General features: G+C 51.0%; 1 protein-coding gene across 2 annotated transcripts in view; it reads right to left on the bottom strand.

Annotated features, from left to right (window-relative positions):
- Positions 1-10,803: 10,803 nt before the first annotated feature.
- SELENOI (selenoprotein I) overlaps positions 10,804-19,375 on the bottom strand; it is a 29,575-nt gene continuing 21,003 nt past the window's right edge. The window contains exons 6-10 of one of the 2 annotated variants that reach the window (XM_071417155.1): positions 18,101-18,209; positions 16,631-16,679; positions 16,058-16,238; positions 15,005-15,187; positions 10,804-13,382 (exon numbers count right to left, since the gene is read on the bottom strand). In XM_071417155.1, coding sequence (XP_071273256.1) covers positions 13,266-13,382; positions 15,005-15,187; positions 16,058-16,238; positions 16,631-16,679; positions 18,101-18,209 — 639 coding nt within the window. In that variant the 3' untranslated portion in view covers positions 10,804-13,265. The remainder of the gene's footprint in view (positions 13,383-15,004; positions 15,188-16,057; positions 16,239-16,630; positions 16,680-18,100; positions 18,210-19,375) is intronic. The other variant, XM_071417157.1, reaches the window with a different exon arrangement.

The following is a 19,375-nucleotide window of genomic DNA, read 5'->3' as shown; positions in this document are numbered from 1 at the left end:
TAGCTGTTTTATTACTATTAAACTTTTAGATTTTTTAAAACAAGTGATTGGTGTTTTTCACACTCTGCTAATAAAGGAGTTGATTGGGACTGCTCTGTGTCTCCTTTGTGCTCAGGGGAGCCACAGCTGGGGGTGACTCCAGCTCCGTGTGCTGCAGACAGGCAGGGGACACGGGTGTGAAAAATACATATTATATGTATTGGCTTTTCAGAGATGTTGAAATGAATACTATATGTGTCATGTTGGAAAGTTATACTATATTAATCTCTTTTAAGTAGTGCTGTGTTAATCTCTTTTAAGTAGTGTAGTAAATATAGTTTTTAAGCTGTAGCATAATATTAAAATTGAAACTATATAAGATACTTTTTGTAACTAACTCAAAACTTTAAAAAGATAACCAAGAAATTCTTCACATTATCCTATCTAGATAAAAATAACAATGACACCAAAATCCCAAGAAAATAATTATTACCTCCCTATCGAGAAAAGTCAGACTTTCAAAATCCAAATAACTGAATTTACAAGATTGGGGGGGGGGGGGGGGGGGGGGGGGGAGGCAAAATAAACAAAAGCACCCTAATTTGAAAAGAATGATTAAATCATATATAAGATACATGACTATACAATAAACTATTACTTTTAAAGAGTAATCCTTTATTAGCGAAGTGTGCCTTTCAGCAAAATACCAAACATCCAGACACCTGTAATTCTTTACTTTTTATTGTCTCTTACTCTCTTTTATGGTTCTGATTTTTATTATCCTAATTTTTATTGTCCCAATTTTAATTACTATTTTAAATACTAATAAACATTCAAAAATTTAACAAAAGTAAATAGCGTTTTTCACTTTAGGAAAGACATGCAGTCAATGCCCACACCACACGTGACCATCTCCCCTCTTTTCCCCTTGCCTGAGATCCCAATCACCATCTCCCACCACCTTCTCTGGAGGTTCCCGACCCCACTCCAAGCACCCCTGGAGCCTGGGGGAGCCATCGTGGCCCCTCTGCCTCGCCGGGAGCCAGCAGCGCCCCCTGGAGCCGCGGGGGCGTCACTGCAGCCGCTCTGCCTCGACCTGAGCCAACAGCGCTCCCTGCTGGTGCTGGGTGTAACTGCACCAAAGGGAAATGACCGGATGGGTGAGAAAAGGCTGGGTTTGGTTGCTGGCTTTTCGTTCCTCTTGTTGCTGTCTATTATCAAAACCTTACAGAAGGGATGGGACTACTGCCAGGCTAAAAACAATTTATTACTCAGATGAACATCGGCCTCAAAGGCTGTCAGATTTTAAAGGAGTAAACGGTCGGCCATAGCTCAAAGTAGTCACAAGTTCAATACAAAGCAATATATTACATTCTAAACCAATGGAAAGTTGCCACAAAGTTTATTTTGTTTTTCTAACCTATCACCTCTCCTTAATTCTGCTGCACTGTGGATACTTTTCATCCAATGGGCTGCGATTCACACACACAGTTATACTTCTATTTATAACAGCTAAACTCTTAGCTTACTCTATACAATGACATTACTACACTATAAAACCCTTCACCATCTTACCCAATGCAGTTTCTCACTTACTTAAGGCATATTCTTACTTACAACTACAGAAACATAAGTTTATAATTTTTCTGCTTAATGTCTGTGTACTTTTATTTTTACATTAATCCAAGCTTCTTCCAAGGCTGCAAATCAAATCCTTCAGTGTCTGTGGTAGTTTCTATCTTTCCATTTCTTACAGCTGTTGTTGCTTGTTATATCTATGTCTATATCTATGGCTTTATCTATGGCTATCTATATCTTTCCTAGTAAAGAGCATGTATTCCTTTCCCCCATATCTTTGCCTAGAAGCCCAGTAATTTCAAAATTATAATAATTTGGAGGGAGGGGTTCATCTTTCCATTCCAGGAATGTTCTCACCTTCCTTGGCACATATATAGGACAAGATAGGACACTCTATCTTTCCACCTTCAAGACAACACTCTCCTGTAGCTCAGGCTGAATAAAATCTTTCAGGCTTTTTTTTCCCTGATAACCCCATGACACCTTTAGGTACTACACCACCATCCTCCTGCTGTACTGGATGATGGTGCTGTGAGAAATAAATCAACATACAATACTCCATCCCATTTTCCTTCCCAGTAACCAAACAACATTAATTATAACAAGGTGTTATATATGAAAGTACCATTCTTTGGGTTTTTTTCTTCATTGTCTAATGCATAAATTGGCTACCAATGCTTACAGTATTCAACCAATTGTTTTCCTGCCAAGGAATCTCCACCCACCCCTTTCCCCAGGGTTTCAATATACAGCCCCAAGGGAAGTTCTTCAGAATTCTCCCTTCAGCAGATTGACCCGATCCCATGATACAAAACTACAACAACATAAAACTTACCACTCTCACACTCCAGAGCTTGAAACAAGGCACCTGTGTAAGCTCCCTACCCAACAGCCAGCACAGCTTTCAGCACCTTGGGAGGGAGATGACTACAACTCATAATGTACCTTCCCTTTACCCTTCCTTTTAATCCAATCCTGTGAGGATTTTCCACCATGATTTTGGACAAGTGCACCCTTAATCCCGTTTAGTAACACTGTAAAATCCCAGGGGCCTTGCCCTGATCTCACCAGATCCAGAGAATGGAGGATCTCCCCAAAAAAACCTTCGGTGAGTGCTGGAGTCCGTTCAATCCTGTGAGACCACAGAGTGTCAGAAGCACTCTCCCATCTGATTCACCAGGAACTGTCACCAAAATAAACCCTCTAAATCCCAGTGTGCATTAAGAAGCAGCATCACTTTATTGCAGCAATGGGTGCAGGGGGATAACCCTACCTAAAGTGCCTGCCTGGCTCAGGGGCTCATTAACCTGAAATATCCATACTCATTACACAGGTGGTTACAGAAGATTCCAGGATCTTCCTTATACGTTTGGGGTTTTTTTTATTTTGCCTTGGTGCCTTCTTGGGGGGTCCTTGGGGTTCCTTGGTGATGTTCCATATATGGTGGTTTTTTTGCCCAGGTTATGTAAAGCTGCCAAAGGTGTTTCTGATCCAAATGGCTTGGGGTGGTTTGACTTGTTCCAGAGCTCTCAGCATTCCACCACTGTTACATAACTTTCCATTGGCCCTGACTTCTGCATAAGTGATACACAATAAGGCTGGACATCAGGAGGAAATTCTTCCTGGAAAGGGTGGTCAGGCCTTGGAAGGGGTTGCCCAGGGAGGTTTGGAGTGAGTGTCCATCCCTGGAGGTGTCCTAGGAAGGACCAGTGCTCTGGGCTGGTGACAAAGTGTGCATTGGTCATGGGTTGGACTTGGTCTCAGAGATCTTTTCCAACCTAAATAATTCTGTAATTCTGTGATCCTGTATATGCAGTGTGATTTCACTCAAGTTAATCTACTCCATGGCCTTCCTGGGCACCAGCATCAGGGTGATGAGTCTGTACTTCCCTGGATCCTCCTTTCAGCCCTTCTTGTAGATGGGTGTTGCACTGCCCCACCTCCGGTTTTCTGGGACCTCACTGGTGAGCCAGGATGGGAAATAAATGATGGAGCGTGGCTTGGGGAGCCTTTCCATCAGCTCCCTCAGCTCCCTGGGATGAATTTGATCCAGCCCTGTAGATTTTTAAGCATCTCAGCAGGTCACCAATTGCCTCCTCCTGGATTACAGGGGATCTGATCTGCTCCCCATCCCTGGCTGCCTGCTCAGGGACCTGTTTGCCCCCACGATTTTCAGTCTTCATAATAAAGACTGAGGCAAAAAAAGGCATTAAGTACTTCACCCTTTTTCTCCTCTTTGGTGACAATGATCCCCTCTACATCCTAAAAAAGGATGGAAATTTTCCTTGGCTCTCCTTTAGTTGTTGATATATTTATTAAAATGCTTTTTGTTACTGTGAAAAACGCTAATCACTTGGTTTAAAATTGTAAAAGTTTAACAGAAATAAAATGGGTACAAAAATAGTAATAAAAATTAGAGCAATAAGAATTTGGACAATCAGAGTTAGGACAATAAAGGACAATAAAAAGCAAATACGGACATCTGGATGCTTCCTGGGCAATTAAGCCCCAAAAGCACACACGTTAACAAAGGATTAACCCTTAAAAGCAATAACCTGTTGCATATTCATACATCTCATACATGATGCATAAATTCTTTTCAAACAAAGGGTGTTCCTTCACCTTTGTTTGTTTCCTTCAACTTCTCCGCCTTAATCCTGTTGGTGCCTCAAAAATGAGAAGGAGGTGGAAGAGAGTTTGTCTTTTCTGATAAAGAGGCAATAATTATTTTCTTGGGGATTTAGGTGTTTTGTTGCCGTTATCTCTGTGCAAAGAATTCCTTTATTATCTCATAGCTAGTTCAAAAAAAATCTCACAATGTCTAATTTCTGTTTTAACATTATGTTATAACCTAAAACAATATTTACCACACTACTTAAAAATGGTTAATACAGTAACACTAAGTAATACAACATAACAACTGCAAAGAGCCAACCATATAATATGCACTTTTCACAGTACCTTTCTCAGCAGTGCCCAGGCTGAGCTTTCACCTTTTCAATTTTCTCTCTGCATGACCTAACGAGATCCTTGCACTCTTCCTAAGCTCCCCGTCGCTTCTTCTGAAAGAGTTCTCCTGAGTTCCAAGCTCCATGTTCAGCCAGGCTGGTCTCCTCCTCCCCCTCTGGCTCCTCTTTTGATGGGCAGCTCCTGTGCCTTGAAGTTTTCCTTCTTAAAGCACATGCAGCCCTCCTGAACCCCTCTGAAGCGTCACACTTCAACAAGTCCCTGAGGGTGACCTGTGTTTTCGGGGTCCGGAACACACTTGTTAAAAGCAGCTAAGAAAGAAACGTGAAGGACGAGTCCTTGTTTGGAGATCCAAGGGCTGTCAACCACTTCAAAGAGGGTCCAGAAAAGACTCAGAAGAGTGGAGGGCGCAGGGTTAAACATGGGGGAAAGGGGGTGGATCAGAGGGAGAAGGGCCAATGGGAACAGGGAAAAGTGGTGCAGGGGAGGGGCAGCAAACCAGAAGAACCAATGGGATGATGGGGCAGGGCACTGCAGCAAGCTGGGGCCAATAGGGACTGAGAAAGGGGAGAACATTCTGGGGGATCTACATATATGGTGAACAGGGGGCTGGGCTGGGCTGGAACAACTGGGAGAACCAATGAAACTTGAAATATTAACACGTCCCTGCAGAGGCCCCTGGGAGGGAGGCTGCTCTCACCCCAACCTTAGAGGGAGGTTTCTCCGAGCTTTTTTCTGCTCCTGAAGAATGAGGGCCTTGTAGCCTCAGTGCTGGAGTTTTGAGCCTCCACACTCCTCAATTAAAGATTATTTCCCAAGGGACTCTCTGAATCAGTGTCCTAAACAAGACAAAGCCCATCCCCTGGAAGTTGAAGGTTTTGTTGAAGTTCAAGGTTTTGTTGAAGCCTCTCCTAATTTTACAGAGAATTGAAAATTTCAGTCAATTCGTGGTCACTGTGCCCAGTGTGAAAAATGCATATTTTATGATTGGCTTTTCACAAATATTAAAGTGAATATTATATGTGTTATGTTAGAAAGTTATGCTGTATCAATTTTCTTAAGTAGTGTGTTAAATATAGTTTTAAGTTATAATGTTAAAATAGAAACTATGCTATGTAAGATAATTTTTTAAAAGAGAGAAATGAGGTACTCTCACTGAGATAGCAGCCACAGGACACCCAAATCTTTCAGAGAATAAGAATTTATTGCTCCCTCATCAGAAGAAACTAACTTCTTCCTGCCTTGCTCAGTCCTGAGATGCCATCAAGATTAAGAGGAAGAAGCTAACACTGCCCAGACAGAATCCTGTGTTTGAATAGAATTTATTCATCATGTATGAGGTGTATGAATATGCAACAGGTTATTATTTTTAAGGGTTAATCCTCTGTTAATGTGTGTCCTTTTTTGGGCTTATTTTGCCCAGAAGAAGGTACCAGTCCATAACTCTTTGTTTTTATTGTCTCATATTGTCCTAATCCTAATTGTCCAAATTTTTTATTACTCTAATTATATTACTATTTTTATAACCATTTTATTACTGTTAAACTTTTAAATTTTAAAAACAAGTGATTGGCGTTTTTCGCAATGGCCTTCCCCTGATTCTTACCCGTAGGCACTCGGCCTTATGGAGTGTCCAAGGCCAGGTTGGACAGGGCTTGGAGCCGCCTGGGATGGTGGAAGTTGTCCCTGCCCGTGCAGGGCTGGGATGAAATGAGCTTTCAGGTCCCTTTTCAGCCCAGCCACTGTATCAACTGATGATTCAGTGACATTCAGGAGGTGCAAACATCCCTGCCCAGGGTAGGGCTGGAATCCGCCCCTCACCTTCGGGTACCTCGATTCCCACAGCAGGAACCCTGCAGTGCTCCTGCAGCCCTGGGGCTGTCACCAGGAGGGCGGGAACAGCCCCGGGAAGGTGGGAGCATCGCTGGGAAAGTGGGAGCTGTCCCGGGAGGGTGGGAGCAGCCCCATGAAGATGGGAGCAGCCTCGGGAACGTGGGAGCATTCCCGAGAAGGTGGGAGCAGACCCGGGAAGGTGGGAGCATTGCCAAGAGGATGGAGCAGACCCGGGAAGGTGGGAGCATTGCCGGGAAGGTGGAAGCATTCCCGGGAAGGAGGGAGCAGCCCCGGGAAGGTGGGAGCAGCACCAGAAGGGTGGGAGCTGGTCTGGGAGGGTGGGAGCAGCCCCATGAAGATGGGAGCAGCCCCCGGAAAGTGGGAGCATTCCCGAGAGAGTGGGAGCAGCCCCGGGAAGAATGGGAGCATTCCCGAGAGGGTGGGAGCAGTCCCAGGAGGATGTGAGTAGCCCCATGAAGGTGGGAGAAGCCCCGGGAAGGTGGGAAGAGCTCCGGAAAGGTGGGAGCAACCCCGAGAAGGTGAAAGCAGCCCCGGGAAGGTGGGAGCATTCCCATGAAGGTGGGAGCAGCCCCGGGAAGATGGGAGAAGCCTCGGGAAGGGTGGGAGCAGCCCTCAAAAGGTAGGAGCATCCCCAAGAGGGTGGGAGCAGCCCCAAGAGGGTGGGAGCAGCCTCAGGAGGCTGGGAGATGTCCTGGGAGGGTGGGAGCAACTCCGGGAAGGTGAAAGCAGCCCTGGGAAGGTGGGAGCAGCCCCAGAAGGGTGGGAGCTGCTCTGGGAGAGGGGGAGCATCCCCAAGAGGGTGGGAGCAGCCCCAGGAAAGTGGGAGCATTCCTGGGAGGGTGAGAACAACCCCGGGAAGGTGGGAGCAGCCCCGGGAAGGGTGCGAGCAATCCTGAGAGGGTGGGAACAGCCCCAGGAAGGTGGGAGCATCCCCAAGAGGGTGGGAGCAGCCCCATGAACATCGGAGCTGGTCTGGGAGGGTGGGAGCAGCCCCATGAAGATGGGAGCAGCCTCAGGAAGGTGGGAGCAGCCCCAGAAGGGTAGGAGCAGCTCCATGAAGGTGGGAGCAGCCTTTGGAACTTGGGAGCAGCGTCGAGAAGGGTGGGAGCATTCCCGCGAAGGTGGGAGCATTCCCGAGAAGGTGGGAGTAGCCCCATGAAGGTGGAAGCAGCCCCGGGAAGGTGGGAGCATTCCTGAGAGGGTGGGAGCAGCCCCGGGAAGGTGGGAGCAGCCCCGGGAAGGTGGGAACATTCCCATGAAGGTGGGAGCATTCCTGAGAGGGTGGGAGCAGCCTCAGGAAGGTGGGAGCAGCGTCGGGAAGGTGGGAGCATTCCCGAGAAGGTGGGAGCATTGCCGGGAAGGTAGGAGCAGCCCCGGGAAGGTGGGAGCATTCCCAAGAGGGTGGGAGCAGCCTCAGGAAGGTGGGAGCAGCCCCGGGAAGGTGGGAGCATTCCTGAGAGGGTGGGAGCAGCCCGCGCCGCCGGCACCCGGTGCGCTGCCGAAACCCATTGTCAATGGCAATCCCTTAATTCCATTACACCTACCGCAGCAATCCGCTTAGGGGAAGCCGTGGAGAGGCTGAGGAAGGAGGAGGCATGGCTTAAATACACCTAGGCTTTATCCCGGGGGGAAGAGCACGGCCCAGGGCACGGGAGAGGCCGCGGGGCTCCTGGGCTCTGCTCAGGGCTGGCTGAGTCAAGGGGTTGAGTTAGAAATAGAATCAGTAAAGATCATATACTGTGATTAGAGCTTAACGAGGAAATCAGTCGATACCAGGTGGGGATAACTGAAACAAGGTTGGGAATGACGGGTGAGGTATTCCAAGAGTGCAGGAGCCATAAATACCACTGGCTTCTAAGAATGAGAGGAGGTTGGGACTGCGAGCAGCAAGTCAAGAAGCCCGGGCAACTTGACACAGGTGAGAGTTTACCATGAGGAAGATGTCTTACTTCCTCCCCAGAAGCCCAATCACCCAATCAAAGAGGACAATTGCACAGCCATAATGGACATTCAGCTGATTGTATTACAAAGCATAAGGATTATGTATTATGCATGCTAAGAAACCTCTTGGATGTGTAAAACCTTTTCTGTATAGAGAGCAGGAGTCTGCAACTCCTTCCACATGGGTTTGGAAACGATTCCACGTGCATCCAGGGCTGTAATAAATACAATGTATTGCTTCTTTTGTTACTAATAATATGATTAATTAATAACTATTTATCATAATTTTTATCTTTATAATTATAAATAATATAATAATAATATAAAATATAAAAATAATCAATATTTATAATAATACTATTTATCACTGTTTATTACTATTTATTTATTACTGGTTTATAACGTTAATTAGTTGAAGAGTCGTCTGTCCGTGCTTCACTGGCCACCACCAGCCTGCAGCCTCCTCCTGCACTGCTCTTGGGACAGCTTCACACCTTGTCACTGCTGTCACCTGTGTCCCTCGTGCTGCTCCCCAGCCCAGCTGTCCCCTCACATCCTGCAGATGTGTTCTGAGTATGGAGCCCCTCTGCCATGGAGCCAGGCTGGGAGAGCTGGGGGTGCTCACCTGGAGAGGAGAAGGAGCCAGGGAGAGCTCAGAGCCCCTGGCAGGGCCTGAAGGGGCTCCAGGAGAGCTGCAGAGGGACTGGGGACAAGGCCTGCAGGGACAGGAGCCAGGGAATGGCTCCCAGTGCCACAGGGCAGGGCTGGATGGGACCTTGGGAATGAGGAATTGTGCCCTGGCAGGGTGGGCAGGCCCTGGCACAGGGTGCCCAGCCTGGATCCCTGGCAGTGCCCAAGGCCAGGCTGGGCAGGGCTGGGAGCAGCCTGGGACAGGGGGAGGTGTCCCTGCCCATGGAATGAGCTGATCTTGAGCATCCCTTCCCACCCAAATCACTGTCACTCGCTGGATCCATCTCTGCCCACTGCCCTCCAGCCCATTCCCTGCTCCACCTTTTCCTCTTCGCCACGTTCAGCAGAAAGAAAAGACAAACACCAGTAAAAGGTGTGGAAAATTTTATTCTTTTTACTGAACTTTATTAGTTTTTTGTTTGGCTTAAACACAATAAATATTTCAGCAGTAGCATTGAACAGACTGGAATTCACACCCACTGCAGTACCTGAACCCCCAGACCCTGGACTCTGGGAAAGCCATCGGGGCCCCTGGGATCACAGCACCTCACTGTGGGCCACTGCCAGCACCAGTGTCCCCTTCAGCACAAGGGACAGGAGCAGGAACGTGTCCCTGCTGGCAGGGAGGGATGGGGGCAGATTTTGAGGTCTCCAACCAGCTCTGACCAAATGGGCTCTGTGGGTGCTGTGGGCTGAGGCAAATTACCCCAAAAACTTCTGCTCCCGGGGCAGGGATGGATGACCCAGCCACTTCCTTGGAGACCAGCCTGGAGACTTCTCCAGCCAGGTCTGACCACACCTGGATGGACCAGAGGGCCTTTTCCACAAGCAAAGAGGTCAGCATAGCTCCCACTGTCACCATGGAATCACTGGGGTTGGAAAAGCCCTCTGAGCCCATCAAGGGCAACCATTCCCAGCACAACCAAGGCCAAAGTGCTGTCCCATGTCCCCAGGTGCCACATCCACAGGGCTTTGAAATCCCTCCAAGGATGGGGGCTCCACCCCTGCCCTGCACAGCTGTGCCAGGGCAGGACAGCCCTTTCCATGAAGGAATTGTTCCCAATATCCAGCCTGAACCTCCCCTGGCACAGCCTGAGGCCATTTCCCCTTGTCCTGGCCCTGTCCCACCAAGAGCAGCCTCTGTGTCACCTCAGCCCCTGCTTTGACACAGCTCAGAGGTAGAGGTGGGTAAAACCAGGAGGAGCCAAGGCTGGTTTCCCAAAAGCACCCATTCCCTAGGGACTTCCCAGCTCTGTCAGAAGCAGGCGTGGATGCTGTCAGGGAAGGGTTTAGGGCCCTTACTGGATCAAACCAGCTCTGACTCCCAGCTGCAGATCCTTGACAGGCCAGGAGGTGACACCAGGCCAGCTCTGTTTAAGGAGCTTAAAGATGCTCCCAGAGCCTCCAACTTGCAGAGCACTGCTCCCAGCTCTGGCAAAGCCTTGGGGCAGGGGAAACGAGGAGAGGCAGCTGTGACCAACCAGGGCCTCCAGGAGAGCTGGAGAGAGCCTGGAGGGACAGGAGCCAGGGAATGGCTCCCAGTGCCAGAGGGCAGGGCTGGGTGGGATATTGGGAATTGGGAATTGTTCCCTGGCAGGGTGGGCAGGCCCTGGATCCCTGGAAGGGTTCCAGGCTTGGACCAACCTATCCCTGGAAGAAGAGACAACACAGCTCAGCTCTGGGGCACCAGGCAGGAGGAGCTGAGGAGCCAGGACCTGCCCTCTCCATGCCCAGGAGCACACCCCATGGGAAGGACAGAGTCCAGCCAGCACAGAACATCCCCCTCAGGGGCTGTTACCCAGGAACACTTTAATACTTAACACATGGTGGGCAATACAAGGGTTGGTTCTCAGCTGCCACACAGGGTTTGGTCTCTTTGTTTCTATTCCCCCTCTCAGAATCCAGGAGCAGAAATCACTGGATTTCTAAGAGCCAAAGGAGAACCTCCCTCCCCAGCAGTTTCCTGGGCACTGGGATGGGCTCTGCTCACCATCCCTGTCCCCATCAGGTGCAAGCCAGCTCAAACCCCAGCGCTGATTTAAGGAGATTTTTTTCTACTTTCAAGGTGCAATAAATTAAGGCACCAAAGAGCCAGAACTCCCCCAGTATAAAGCCTGTGCAGAGGAAGCAGTTCCAGTTTTGGAGAGGGATGTTCTTCCTTTATACCAAGACTTAAGCTCAGACAGCTTCTCCCAGCCTCAGCAACATCCCAGTCCTCAGGGGCCAGTGATGGCCATGGGAAGAGACAGGACAAGGCAAGTGCCAGGTTTGGGAGCCCAGAGTTCAATTGGAAGCCTGAGGGAACAGCTCAGTTCTTCCCTGCTTGGGCAAACACAAAACTAGACAGAAAATCATCCAACACACACATTTTTCAGTGTTGCCAGCCCAGCTCTGCTATCTGAACAAGTCCCACAGGAAGCTGTGTCCCAGCTGAAGATTCCCTCTAATTCCTGTGCGAGCAGGACTTTAATTTATCTCCATAATTCTATTTCATTAAATAGCAGGATTCAAAAACTCAGGTGCAGCCCAAGTCATTTGTCCATGGAGGGTTTGGGTTGTTTTTTGTTTGTTTGGTTTTTTTTTTCTGTACAACATCAGTAAAATGGATTGGAGGAAGCTACTTTATTAAATAAACTCCGAAAACCATCGGCCCCCTCTCCCAGCCCCGCCGCAGCCGTAGGGACACGTGAGATCCAGAGCCCCCCACAAGGGAGGGCAGCCCTGGCAAGGGCACAGTTTGCTCCTCACAGGCTGTACTGTGACCAGGGGCTGACCAGGGGTGACCAAGACTGACCAAGGGCTGCCCAAGCAACCCGTGAACTCACGAGCTCAACCTCAGGGCTTCCAGTCTTGGCATGACAGTGATTCCAATTTCCAAAAGAAAAAGCATTAAATAGCAGTTACACGTTGAAGGCTTCCCAGAGCAGGAAGAGGCTTCCCCTGCAGAAGGAAATGGCTCTGACCAGGCTGTCAGATGCCCCACGTTGCACAACAATCAGTGTCTGAAGGAATTTGTTCCCATGGTAGTTCCACCTGCACGATTGGCTGTGCTTGTTCTCTTCCGGATGCAGCCTTTCCAGAGCCTGGGTTTAAGCTACACTCTTCATTCAAGCACAGGTCTTCATTGAATCAAGCCAACAGGAAAGAAAATCAGCATTCAGTCTTCACCACCCCACTCGAAGAAGTCAATTATAAAAACAAATTAAAAAATAAAATCAACGCAAACACGTCTCTGACAAGTGGACAGTAAACAAAGAGATGCCTGGATGAGAGACACGCGGGTGCTGGGGACAAAGAGAGGGAGATCTGAAAGGTTCCCACCCCTGGGAGCATCCTGAAGGTGCACACACGACCAACATGGGGCTTCAGGTGCTTCTCCCAGCAGTGGAATTGCAGTTGGGAAGGGCCAGGCTGTGGAAAAGGGGCTCAGGCAGTAGGAAAGGACCCACAGAGCCAACCCATGACAGCAAATCCATGATGGTAGGAACGGGGAGAGCTTGGCTCTGTAGTCTCAGCCACCTTCCATAGCCCAGAGCCCATTCCCAGACTGGGAACACACATGGACACACAGGAACATGCCAAGATGTGGTCCCAGGTACCACACAACATGCAGAAGCCACATTCCCACTCCTATGGGAAATTGAGCCCTGATTTTCCAAGCCCCCCATTTAGGATTGAACCACAAGCTTTGAGTGTCTTTTTTTCCTCCCCTTAAAAAAAAAAAAAAAAAAAAAAAAAAAAAAAAAAGACAACAAAGGTGCTAGCAAGTGTTTGCCCAAAAGCAGGAAGGCAGGAGAGAATGTGGCAGAACTGTCACCATCTGCTCCCAAAGTACCAGCCCAGCACAGGGGCTGTCCAGACAGCAGCACAGGGGACAGCCAGGAACTACCCCCACCACCAGGATGTCCCCCTGCCCTTGGAGGAATCAGCTGCGTTGCTTTTGGTGTCAGGCCAAGGTGCTTTGCTCAGGTAAAGCCTTTGCATCCCCAAGCAGCTTTCCCTGAGCAAGGGCTGGAGTCAGAGGCTTCTCTGGGAACATTCAGCTGGTCTAAGGTACAGTAACAGCGACCTGAAAGGCTCCTCCTCCTCCAGCTCCACCCAAAAGCCGAAGCTTGCAGGGATGGAAGAGCAGCAGGAGCCGCCCCGGCCCGGCCCCGCCCCGGCTGCAGCGGGTCCCGCGTGTCCTTGGCCCTGTCCCGAGGATAGTTTGATCTGTGGTGATGGCTGAAGTATTTACAGGTATTTGCAGCAGGTATTTACAGTCCTTCTGCAGCCCGCAGGCCGATTTTCTCCTCCTCTGCTCCCAGTCAGTCCGGAGTGGGCTTGCGTAGGGAGAAGGGCCGGATGTTGAAGTGCCTGCTCAGCTGGCTCACCTGGGGACGAGGCAGACACGGGACTGGGTTATCCTGGAGCCCGGGGGGTTATCCCAGCTCCCAGGCACGAGCAGCAGAGCAGGCAGAGCCCCAGGCCTGCTCCTTGTCCCCGCCAAGCCCCTGCCAGCCACTGTGCCCAGCCCCATCCCTGTGCCCAGCACTGATTCCTCAGGGAACAGCCCTGCTCCCTTCCTAACCTTCCCAAATAACATCTGGGAGCAGGCTCACCCTCTGTTTTTCCCCTCCACAGGAGCAGGAGTTGGGAATGCTGAGCCCAGACCTGGAGGATTTTACCCTCCTCCTTCATTATTCTGTTTAAACTGATTTGATCATCTCAGATATCTCTATAAAATATTCCTGAATCCATTCAAAGTCAGAGCTGGATAATTTCCTTCCTGCAAAAGGAGGCTGAGCTTGACACAGTCAGGGCAGAGGCTTTAATCCTAATCATTCCTCCCAAATTCAGAGCAGTTTGGGATTATGTCCCAATCCCAAAGCCTTTAAAGGCTCTGCAGCTCAAAGTGAAGAGGAGCTGGCCCAGATGGGCCCTTGGAAAGGCAGAGGCAGGGAAAGAGGGAGCAGAGAGGAGCAGAGCACTGGGAATCTCCCAGGAGGGCATGGGCAGGAGGATTACACCACCAGCTCAGCCCCATCTCCAGCTGTGATTCCAAGACCAAATTTATTTAAGCTTCTTAGTAATTCAAATCCTTCTTGCCCAGAAGCCTCATTACACTAATTGGAAAGACAAGGCAACCTGGCTATTACTCCTTGGCTGTAATTACAGCTGGGACACGACTCCAGAGGCTCTGGGGTGGAACTGGGGCTCCCAGGGGAAGGGGCTTCCCAAGGAGGGTGTCCCCACTCCAGCTGGGACACGTGGCCCCTTGTCCTCCTTCCTCAGCAGCTTCCCAGTGGGACTCTGGGCTTCTCCAAGCTTGTTCTCTCTGTTAATCCAAACTCAGAGCACGAGGAGGAAACCAATCCCTGGATCTGTGCACAGATGGACAGGAGGAGGGGAGGCCCTGGAGTTGCTGTGTTCCCACTGCCCCCAGCAGCAAAATCCCCACTCCAGCACCTTGGAGAGCTCAGTGGGAGACTCAGAGCCCCTCTGCAGGGCCTGAAGGGGCTCCAGGAGAGCTGCAGAGGGACTGGGGACAAGGCCTGGAGGGACAGGAGCCAGGGAATGGCTCCCACTGCCAGAGGGCAGGGCTGGATGGGATCTTGGGAATTGGGAATTGTTGTGCACTGGCACAGGTGCCCAGAGCAGCTGGGGCTGCCCCTGGATCCCTGGCAGTGCCCAAGGCCAGGTTGGACACTGGGGCTTGGAGTAGGAGGTGTCCCTGCCATGGCAGGGGTAGCACTGGATGAGCTTTCAGGTCCCTCCCAACCCAAACTATTCCAGGATTTTGTGCTTGGTTTCCAACTCATCTGACACATCCCAGGGAAAGGACAGCCCCTGCCACATCCTGTGCAGTTCCTTTCAACCCCATGCAACCTCCCCAAGCCTCTCACAAGGAATGCACCCCAAATCCCACAGGGCTCACAGAACCATTCCCAGGCATATTCCCAGTTTCACACAGAGCACTCCCAGCCCCAGCCCAGCCCCAGGAGGTGTCACCTACCACGACCACTCCATAGTGGATGTGTGCCAGGGTGAGGAAGGCTGTCAGCAGGTACAGCAGGAGCGTTTCACTGCCTGGAGCCAGCCCAGACACCACCAGGAGCAGCACGGCTGCGATGGGCAGCAGCATCCAGTTGAGGGGCTGGCACCGTGTGCTGCTCATCTGGCACACGATCAGCTGGCACTGAGGGGACAGGGACAGAGCCTGAGCCTGCTGTGGGCTCTGGGAGCAACAGATTTTTGTCCCCAGAGCAGAGGGGATGGTCACTCGTGTGATTTGGCACTGTTGGGGCACCTCCAATGCTGGAGGCAGCTCTGGGCCCCTCCTGACATGAGAGACCTGGAGGGGTTGGAGTCTGTCCAGGGAAGGGAATGGAGCCCCAGGAGGGGCTGAGGGAGCTGGGCAGGGAATGGAGCCCCAGCAGGGGCTGAGGGAGCTGGGCAGGGAATGGAGCCCCAGGAGGGGCTGAGGGAGCTGGGCAGGGAATGGAGCCCCAGGAAGGGCTGAGGGAGCTGGGCAGGGGCTCAGCCTGGAGCAAAGGAGGCTCAGGGGGCCCTTGTGGCTCTGCACAAGTCCCTGCCAGGAGGGGACAGCCAGGGGGGGTCGGGCTCTGCTCCCAGGGAACAGGGACAGGACAAGAGGAAATGGCCTCAGGCTGGGCCAGGGCAGGCTCAGGGTGGACACCAGGAGGAATTTCCCCATGGAAAGGGTTGTTAAACATTGGAAAAGGCCCAGGAGTGGTGGAGTCCCATCCCTAGAGGGATTTAAAAACCCCCTGCGTGTGGGGACATGGAGCAGGGGTGACCTTGGCAATGCTGGGGGACAGTTGGACTCAGTGGTCTCAGAGGGCTTTTCCAGCCTTAACACTCCCATTATTCTACCACTAGGCAGCTAAATTAAATTTTGACCAAAAATTTAGTCCTCCCATTTTAAGTTTATCCCCAAAAGGAGGCAGGAACTCCTTTCCCATGAGCACTTTGCTGCTCACAGCACATGTGAAAACTCAATTGAACCAATTCTCCAGTCCCTCAAGCATAAAGCAGAAGCTCTTACAGAGATGTTGGCAAAGGCTGTTCCAACCATGAAATAGAAGAGCCTGGGCTGGACCTCCAGGATGTCAGTGGGGGACAGGAAGATCCAGGTGGTGCAGAGCAGGAACAGCAACACCGGGGACACCAGGGGCAGCAGGATTTCATACACAGAGTGGTGCTTCAAGGTGTTATTTTTATAGGCCCTGAAAGACAAGCAAAGAAATGAAAATACATGGGATGACTGAGAAATCCCTGGTGCTGCCTGCAGTAGGCACCTGAAGGGGCTCCAGGAGAGCTGCAGAGGGACTGGAGTGATAGGACAAGGGGGAATGATTTCCCACTGCCACAGGGCAGGGATGGATGGGATGTTGGGAATTAGGAATTCTTGGTTGTGAGGGTGGTGAGGCCCTGGCACAGGGTGCCCCGAGCAGCTGTGGCTGCCCCTGGGTCCCTGGCAGTGCCCAAGGCCAGGCTGGACAGAGCTTGAAGCACCCTGGGACAGTGGAAGATGTCCCTGCCATGGCAGGGGGGTGGCACTGGATGAATTTTCCACCTCCTTCCCACCCAAACCCTGCTGGGATTCCACAAAACTCACTTGTAGAAGTTGTAGAGGCTCATGGGCAGGGTCACAGTGAGGGCACAGGCTGGAAGAGAAAAGTGCCACGTTAGTGCCCCAGGCCAGAGGGGACACCCCATGCATCCCAAACAGGAGGCTCTGGCTGGGCTCTGCTTTAAATTCCCTGCATCAAAAATAGCTCCTGGTGCCCCAGGAATAGCTCAGCACATTTGGAAGAAGCTGCTCTCAAGTCTGGCCCAAGAGCTGTAATTAAAAGTTAAAGTCTGCTGTAAGTTGAAGGCATTTCCATTTGAAAGGGCTGCATTAAGGAGCTCGGGTTTGTGCTTTAAACAGTGACAAAGCTTAATTATAATGCAACTCTAATGAGACACGAGTGCACACTCCTCAAATGACAGGGCTGGGCACAAAAGTTTTCACAAGAAAGACAATTTGCTGTTTCTCTGTCTGTGTGCAGACATTTCCAGTGGCCACATTGCCAAAAAGTTGATTTAAGTGGATAAATGATACAAAGCACCCAAATAACTGAAAAATCCTGACCTAAATCAGAGCCATCAATGCTATCCATGATATTCCAGCACAACTCCTTCCCTGTTTGTCCAGCAGAAGGTGTGTGAACAGAGCTGGAAATATTCCTGCTTTAATAACCCAGCTCCTCTCCCCCGTGTGGGAACTGGGCTCAATTTCCCATATAGGAAAAGCACATTCATTATTCATGTTAAGTCACACAGCTGTCAAAGGAAAGCTGGGAACATCTACCTGATAAAAGTGCAAGTACTTATTTAACACACCAATTAACTCAAAATTAAGCAATTCAAAGAACACCTGAAGGAAAATAAACTGAGCAGAACTTGTGAATTAGGCAACATCAGCTCAGCTCTACCCTTTGCAGTGGCTTATTTTGACTGACCACAGGAGAGCAAGGCTGGGCCTTTATTTCAATTTTATTATTATTATTATAATGATGTAATGTTCAGGTGGGTGGATGGAGGGCAGGATCCCCAAACAGCAGAGCTCCCACCCACCTCCATGGCTGCAACCTCCCTCCCACGCAGTGTTTGGGCTCTGGGGTGAGAGGGAGCCCCAGAGCAGCAAAACAAAAGTGTCCTGACCCCTCCAAACCAGCCCAAGGCTGGGGAGGCTCCACTGAGGGCCAGGTCCCACCACCCCTTGCACACTGGGCTTCATCCCCTGGAAACTCTGGGTTTACCACACTGGTTTTACCCCCAGGCTCTCACTGAGGACAAACTAAGCTTGTCTGGAGTGAAGTCAGCCCAGAGAGAGCAGAGTTAAGTTCTCCAAAATAACTCTGCAGGAGACAGCCCTGTTTTGAAATCCTGGGAAAGGTTTTCAGGCTGTGAGAACACCCTCAATTAGTCACTTCAACAACAGCCCGGGGGCAGCAAACAGAGCAGTGTTAGCAGGTCATTAGCGGGGGGTTTGGGAAAAAGGTGAAGTTTAAAAGACAGGCTTCAACATGGAGTTTCTTACCAATAATCATTGCAGTGAATAGGTCTCTATATAAGAAATTAAACAGGAAAGGTGCATACCAGGCCTCAACTCCCACAAAGGCTGTCACTATGTAGACAATTGAAATGGTCTGAAAGAAAGCACAGGACAAGCAGGGGTGAGAAATGAGATGGGGGCAAGTCTGGCAGCACCTGGCTGGCAGCACCTGGGCTGGCAGCACCACACGTGTGCCAGGCAGCTCCAGGGAAAGGCAGCTCTAAACCAGGACATGTTCAGTCCTACCCACCAGCAGGAAGGAGAAAAATAAAACAAATCCACAAATATCCCATGTTACCAGGTGTAGGAAGGGCAAGCTGCTGAGCAGGGATTGAATTGGGAAGTGCCCATGCCCTGGGCTGGCACTGCTGGGGCACCCCCAGGGCTGGGGGCAGCTCTGGGCCCCTCCTGACACGAGAGACCTGCAGGGGCTGGAGCTGGGCAGGGAATGGAGCCCCAGGAGGGGCTGAGGGAGCTGGGCAGGGAATGGAGCCCCAGGAGGGGCTGAGGGAGCTGGGCAGGGAATGGAGCCCCAGCAGGGGCTGAGGGAGCTGGGCAGGGAATGGAGCCCCAGGAGGGGCTGAGGGAGCTGGGCAGGGAATGGAGCCCCAGGAGGGGCTGGAGCTGGGAAGGGAATGGAGCCCCAGCAGGGGCTGAGGGAGCTGGGCAGGGAATGGAGCCCCAGCAGGGGCTGAGGGAGCTGGGCAGGGAATGGAGCCCCAGGAGGGGCTGAGGGAGCTGGGCAGGGGCTCAGCCTGGAGCAAAGGAGGCTCAGGGGGCCCTTGTGGCTCTGCACAAGTCCCTGCCAGGAGGGCACAGCCAGGGGGGGTCGGGCTCTGCTCCCAGGGAACAGGGACAGGACAAGGGGAAATGGCCTCAGGCTGGGCCAGGGCAGGCTCAGGGTGGGCACCAGGAGGAATTTCTGCATGGAAAGGGGGCTCAGGCCTTGGCAGGGGCTGCCCAGGGTGGAGTCTCATCCCTGGAGGAATATAAAAACCACGTGGAAGTGGCACTTGGGGCCATGGGGCAGTGGTGGCCATGGCAGTGCTGAGGACATGGCTGGACTCGATGGTCTCAGAGGGTTTTTCCAACCTCACTGATTCCATGAGGAGGATATGACCAGGAGCTGCAGGAGAGATGCCCTGGCACAGCCTTGAACTCTCAAGGTGACCACAGCACAGGTTTTACACAAGTTGCAGTGACCCTGGAGGGGTCATTCAGGGACTCTTCCTTATCCATCAGCTGCTGGATTACAGGGAG

Source organism: Agelaius tricolor, unplaced genomic scaffold (assembly GCF_023055355.1).
Source record: "Agelaius tricolor isolate 1412-34295 unplaced genomic scaffold, bAgeTri1.0.p SCAF_68, whole genome shotgun sequence".
Classification (NCBI taxonomy): Eukaryota; Metazoa; Chordata; class Aves; order Passeriformes; family Icteridae; genus Agelaius; species Agelaius tricolor.
Note: the sequence above shows the minus strand (reverse complement) of the source record. Positions and strands in the feature narration are given on the sequence as shown.